The sequence below is a fragment of the Zea mays genome, chromosome 3, assembly GCF_902167145.1.
Source record: "Zea mays cultivar B73 chromosome 3, Zm-B73-REFERENCE-NAM-5.0, whole genome shotgun sequence".
Lineage (NCBI taxonomy): Eukaryota > Viridiplantae > Streptophyta > Magnoliopsida > Poales > Poaceae > Zea > Zea mays.
The window spans coordinates 173472202-173478730 of NC_050098.1; the positions used below are offsets into that span (position 1 = coordinate 173472202).

Sequence of the window (6529 nt, forward strand, 5' to 3'; positions counted from 1 at the left end):
CCCTCGGCAAAGAAGTCTTTGCCGAGTGCTCGGCTGTGCCGAGTGTCCGACACTCGGTAAACTAGCTCTTTACCGAGCGCAGGACGTTGCCGAGTGCGGCACTCGGCAAAGCCTTCTTTGCCGAGTGCCCGATAAAAAGCACTCGGCAAAGCCACCGGCACTCGGCAAAGGCGCGAATTCCGGTAGTGAGTGTAAACACGCATTCCGCAAGCCACAGTGCTATTATACTGTAGATGGTCAAAGTCTCACAAGAAGGATAAATGTACAAAAACAAAACCGGCAGGTCAAAAACAGAGGAGGGAAAAAGAACTTTCTCAAAAGAAAGAGGAAAAACTATATTGAGCAGTTTAGTCTCTTCTTCCTTGGTTCAAATCCTAACCATTCCATTCTAATGAAATGCCGTGCAGTCCCTCATTTATACGGAGCACAACGCTGAAAGCTATACATGCCTGTTAAACAATCTAACAAATCTGCTCTCTGAAAGAGAGAGAAAGTGACAAATCGAAGTAGCACACCTTCAGTTGTGGGTTAGTCTTCAGTCTTCACAGTTGAAGCACCATTTATTGGACAGTCCAGTGCAGCACATCTTCAGAACTCCCGAACAGCTAAATGGACCGTGTCTTGTAGATGGCAAACACCATGAGTAAAGGAACGAAGAAGAAAAGTACTGGCGCATGGAGCAAGGGGTTCATAGCATAAGCCTTCACGAGCGCTCTGCAAAGCTGCATAATACAAGGGGTCAGATAATTTTTTGGAATAGAGATAACTGCAAGCACAGAAACTTGGCTGTGTGCTTTTTTGTACCTTCCAATGTTTGCATAGAACCACCACGCAGAGAAGACACAGAAATTTGCTAATCCAGCGACCGTTCCAAAAGTTTTCATGTTCTATCTGTCTCCTGCTCTTACGGTAGTCATCTTTCTTCTTTCCTGATCGAGAAAGATAATGCTCTCGATATGCTGTTCTCTCAGCAGCCATGGCAGCTAAAATCACAATGGTGGGTACTAACACAAAGCAAAGGTGAGGTAGAACAATGACCATGACATCTGGAATCCCAGCATGGACTACTTCGTTGCTACTACTGGGTCCTTTTAGAATCCAGCCTTTATGTGTCATGTAAGTCAGGCTACCATCTTCAGTAATAGGGTGACCGAATAACCAAGGTATAAAAACTAAATAGATAGCATATAACAGTAGCAATAACCATACAAGAACCAGCCTGGCGAGTTCAACAAAACAACAGATGAAACCACCAACTAGAGACTTCAACAGTGTCCTCTGCCCACCATATGCGCATAGAGATTTATATGTGAACCGATCTTTGAATACCACTGCTAAAACTTGTGGTACAAGAAGCAACGAAAAGATTAGAGAAAAGGCACACCACAGTGCAGGATGATATATTGAAGCCCACTGAATACCAATCACAAAAAACTCTTTCCATGTCCAGTTCACTCTTGCCAGCAAGCCGTTAACAGAGAATGGCCTCAACTGGCTGACACTTGTGTCACCTGTTATATCCATCACTTCAATTTGGAGCCAATATCGGCTGGGAGAGGAATCTTCAAATGCCCTCCAGTTCCATGGTATCAAATACATATTTCCTCGAGTTTCATTGGAATCCACTCTTTTCATTTCAGAGTCGAAGACTATTTCAAGAGTTCCTGGCCTTGAGTCGTATATTTTTACAGAAACAGATACTATCTCATGTTTAGAGAATACAAGAGCTCTCACGGTATCAAAAGATGATGCCCCCATGACATGACATTTAAAATCACGAAAAGCAGAGGCTCTCTGCATGAATCTTGAATCAAGGGGAAAGGTAGGTAGTATGATTATGCTCTTTGAACCTAATCTGAAATCTATATCGGTATAGGAAACATAACCATCATCAATTGCTAGTATCCTCATGCTTCTGCTCTTTCTCCAATCACCCATCTCCCATTCCCAGAACTCTTCAACATGAGAAGCTTCTTCAGAACAGTTTTCCTTATTACCCTGGAATGCATCTCCTTGGTGCATGTTATGTTGGTAGTAATGCTCTGATAATGATGGTTCCTGGACTGCCCGATGGTAGTATCGTTTCAAGTTCTTCCCGAACCTTGTATGAAGATGACCACACAAATATGCTGCCAATGATTGCTTTAGAAAAACATCCTTGATACTTTTTCCTGACTCTGTTAATGCTGAGAAAGACAACGGGAAGTGCCCAAATGCGATTTTTGTCACTGGAACCTTGTCAAAGTCAGTATTCCACTGTGATAATGCTTGATCCAATTCAATCATCTGCTTGTCAGTTGGATGTCCAAATAGATTGGTTGGACCTCTAAGACCAATCTCCATTGTGCTATCAAAGCCAACAAACAGATGCTTCCGACCACTATTCTGCAGATCATTCATAAATGCAGCTTCAAGCGTATTCTAAAAGAAATTGCCATAACACTATATATAACAAAGAACAACACACTTGAACTACAAGATGGCAATGAAATAAGTACAGTATCATTCTTCCTGCACAAGATAAGTATCGATCATACATAGAGAAACTACTGACCTCCAAAGTAATGCTTTGGACACGCCCCTGTCGTCTTAGTTTGGCGTTGATGCTATACTTACTATAAAAGTCATAGTCCTCACCAGATGCTGGTACACCAAAGCTATCATGGTTTCCTCTCATATCATAGAAAATTCTTCTTGGAAGCTTGCTATTTTCAATTATTTCCTTCATTGTACTTTCATATTCTACCCATTCGACCTCGTTTTGCTTCATTGTTAACAGATCTTTGCTTTTACCATCTGTTAACAAAAACTGAGATATCTATTAGAAACTGGAGAGAACTCCCTTGGCAATAGTGTTTCACCTTCTGAAATGAATGTAGTTTGTTTCTCAGAGGTGCTAACTACTTCCTTTTATAAAAAAAAAACTCGGTCGGGGAGGGAAACACCACCCACCTGGTATTATATTAAGAAGATATTATATTAAGAAGAGACCGAAACATGGTCCCGGCCCAGAAAATCCCCGAACCCTAGCCCCCCATCAATAGTGGGACGTCACCGCCCACTCTGCAACGGCCTAGTCGGAGGGTGGCACGCAGGACGTAACCCGGGAGCGGGTGGGACATAGCGAGGGGATTTTTTTTTAACCAAGCCCAAAATTCGCCCCGAAGGGGATGTGCTACTCGGAAGCCTTGTGTGGTGATGATCAATACAAAAGACTTACAGGTGGTTTTCATTTCCAAATGCTGAAACAGGTAATGAAAGATCATATGTTCATTTAGCTAAATTTTGAATTTGCATAGGCATTTGAGATTCAAATCTATTGGTTTGGTTACTACATGATATCATTTTTTTCAATATGAAAACGTGTACACGTAACCTATTAGGGGTCGTTTGGTAGCGCTCTGCGAGCCGCGTGCGCGTCAACCAAACCAGAGAGAAAACTACATGCGATGGTTTACAGCTCTTGGCAATCTCTGGTTACCACTAGAATTCCATTTGGACAAAATTTACATATGTTCTATAGATTGTTTGTTGTAATGGTGAAATTGAGAGCTGAAGTAGCCCACGCCCTAAGTGGTGCCCTGGTGGGCAACTAGGAGAAAACTGGCCCCTGTATGGATTGTACTGCCTTCAATTATGGTTTGATACTGAATGTGCTGAAACGACCGGTTTTTCGTTTAGATTGAGAAATGAGAAGCACTGAAAACACTAGCTCATTTACCGATTGAGTAATTTCATCTCAAGTTGTCGAGATGAAATTACCTAATGAGTAATTTACCAATTGAGTAATTTCATCAGCCCTGAAACCGCGAGCGCGAGGAATGAAACAGGGGACGTGTGCAAGGGACGATGGGAGGGATCTACGACGTACCAGTAAGGTCTCCAGTGATCAGCACGAGGTCGGGGTTGACCATGGCCAGCGCCGGGCCGACATACCGCCGGAAGTCGTAGGCGCGCTCCGGGTGGTGCACGCTGAAGTGGAGATCCGAGAGCTGGGCCACCCACACAACCCCGTCCGGCGCACCGGAAACTACCACCACCTCTCTCTCGTCACGGGGCATGGCGGACGGAGCCGCCGCAGCGGCGATAATGACCAACAGAAAGGGGAGGATCCGCTTGCCGCGCGATTCCATGGCGAAGGCGCAGGCGGCCAGGCGGGGGCCTCCAGGAGCAGAACGCGACTGCGATTCTGGATTTGTCTGGTCGTCTCGTCCCACTCCCCAGTCCGGCAGTCCCCCAACCCGCATCTTTACGTTTGCAGCACTGGAGTGGAAGTTCGCCTACGATGCCCGAATCTGTATTCCGTTGGTCTGTATGTTTTTTACAACGCTGACGGACGCGGGACGCCCACCCTATTCGGCGAATGGGAACTCATCGGGATCCGTGCTGCTCAACGTGTACAAAAGGTCGTCTCATTATCAGGTTGCACGTTTCACTGGTAGCTGCCGCAGGTAGGGTCGACGTCCAAAAACATTTGTAGGTTATCTTTGGGTGCAATTCTCTACAACTATTAAGACCCATCTGTAGACTGCCCCCGCCTGCGCGAATCGCCCGCCGCTCCGCTGCCCGCCGCACGCCAGCCGCCACGACTCCCGCACGCCAGCCGCTACCGAACTCCTCACCTACCACACGCACGCCGCCCGCTGCGAAGCGCCCGCGCGAAGCACTCCCCCCGCCGCGAATCCCGCCACCATCCGCACGCCCTCCCGCGCCCCGCTTGCCAGCTGCCAGTCGCGAACCGCAACGCCTGCACGAAGCAATCCCCCGCGCGCACCGCCGTCACAACTGTGCCCGCCTACCACGCGATTCCAGTGCTCCAAACCCCTGACTCCCCGCGCGCATGAACCCACTGTGTCTCAAGATCGTGGAACCTTAAGCCCCTCCTCTCTCCTCGGCGTCGGAATGGCGAAAAGCTGCGGTGAGCCCACTGTGGAGGTTGCGTCCTCCAGCTCCTCTCCTATTCCCGCTTCCGCGTCGACGGCGGAGGCGAGCATCGACCTTGGCGAGAACCAAAGCCGCGCCATGCCTGCCCCCACCCGAGCCCCTGTCTCCAACCACGCCGTGCACGCCTTCCTCGCAACTGCTTCGACGCGCCCAACCTCGCCTCCAATCCCGCCGACTGCACGCTCCTTCCTTCCTTTTCTCGCCACCACTCCGACGTGCCCAACCTCGCCCAAAATCCACGGGAACCGCGCCCGCCATCCACGCTCCAAATCTCGCTGCTCCCTTCCATCCTCCACATGCATCGCCCATCGTCGCCGCCCCCTTCCATAGGAGGTAATGCCCTTGCCCGACGCCCCCTCCCCCTACCCCCGTTAAGCGCGCTCGGAGAGAAGTCAGACGTCTTCTATCTCCAGTTCATCACCAAGCGTCTACGCCCCCATCTCCCGCATCCATGTCGACCACCGCCGTGCTCCGCTCCCTGCCTTCGACCAGGTACCCATCCCTGCCTACCAGGTTAACGTCACGGTGTTGCCAGTTCCAACGGCGCCTGGCGTGCTCCCGACAGTTGCGACAGGCAGTTGCGGCCTCAAACCCACCGTCGTCGAACACAAGAGGATGTCAACCCCTCTCGTGTTCCTCCGCAGGATCGGGTGCACATCGATGCCACAAGGGGAGGTAGCAGCGGTAGATCTAGAGCGAGCGCTTTCGATGTGGCAACTTCCTGACGCTTTCCATCCCACCGATGTAGTGATGTTTTTGTTGTCGATCCAAAAAAATGAAGTTGCAGACTATGTCTAATTGTTGTGTTCAATGGTGAGTGCTTTAGAAAAAAAATCACAGGATAAACCTCCTAGATATGGTATTAGTGTAGCGTATTAAGAGTTAGACTTTTTCTTTCAGAGATGTGTAACATCATCGGTGCAGCTTCAAGAGTAGACAAGACAATAAATGACAGATCGCAATGTGGACTACTGCAAGCTAAGAATTACAGAAAGTATGGTTTGGCTGATCGCAAGACTAACAAGTATCAATTATTTGAAACTGAATATTTGTGTTTTGTCTCCTACATCATCATCAGTCCAATGCATCTCTGAATTAGAAGGGGTCTGATGCTCCATATGATGATGATGCAATGAAGGTATAGTATACATTGAAAAAATGACTTCTATTGTACTATGTGCATTTATATATGTATTTTACTTGATTTTAGGATGTATTTTCTATAATTGTGGGTGCCTTTGAGCATCTGGGTGACATATGGAGCCCCTTTTTTGCAACGAGAACTTCAATTTCTGCGTGGTGATGCTGGATCTTGAATGTGATACCCACTCTAACTTGATGTCCCTTTGGCCTGGGGCCAGAGCACGACCGACAACGCCCAGTGCAGGCTGTCGGGCTACGTCGCTCCCCCTCCTAAGTGGCCCCCTTGCCTACCTGACTTCTCACCACAACCTTACCAGTGCCGCAGGTACGCACACCTTTCCTACCCTTTCCTCAGATCTAGGGATTGCGTGCGTAAGTCGTTTGGATCTGCTCGTCGGTTGTGACTATTCCTGGATTAGTGTCAGCAGATTCTTTCCTATGA

General features: G+C 48.2%; 1 protein-coding gene across 1 annotated transcript; it reads right to left on the reverse strand.

Moving 5' to 3' along the window:
• Positions 1 to 202: 202 nt before the first annotated feature.
• Positions 203 to 4368, reverse strand: LOC103650901 (putative metallophosphoesterase). Its single transcript, XM_008676493.4, has 4 exons — positions 3872 to 4368; positions 2555 to 2796; positions 805 to 2385; positions 203 to 722 (listed from the first exon to the last, which is right to left on the reverse strand). The coding sequence occupies exons 1-4, from the start codon at positions 4245 to 4247 to the stop codon at positions 606 to 608; spliced, it is 2316 nt and encodes a 771-aa protein (XP_008674715.1). The 5' UTR covers positions 4248 to 4368; the 3' UTR covers positions 203 to 605.
• Between the last annotated feature and the right edge of the window lie 2161 nt (positions 4369 to 6529).

Excerpts from the sequence above, each read along its gene's own strand:
- LOC103650901 (XM_008676493.4), bottom strand. The coding sequence starts at position 4,247 with ATGCGGGTTGGGGGACTGCCGGACTGGGGAGTGGGACGAGACGACCAG. Across the intron at positions 2,797-3,871 it reads GATCACTGGAGACCTTACTG|ATGGTAAAAGCAAAGATCTG; the intron begins GTACGTCGTAGA and ends TTTTGTTAACAG. Across the intron at positions 723-804 it reads TTCTATGCAAACATTGGAAG|CTTTGCAGAGCGCTCGTGAA; the intron begins GTACAAAAAAGC and ends TGTATTATGCAG.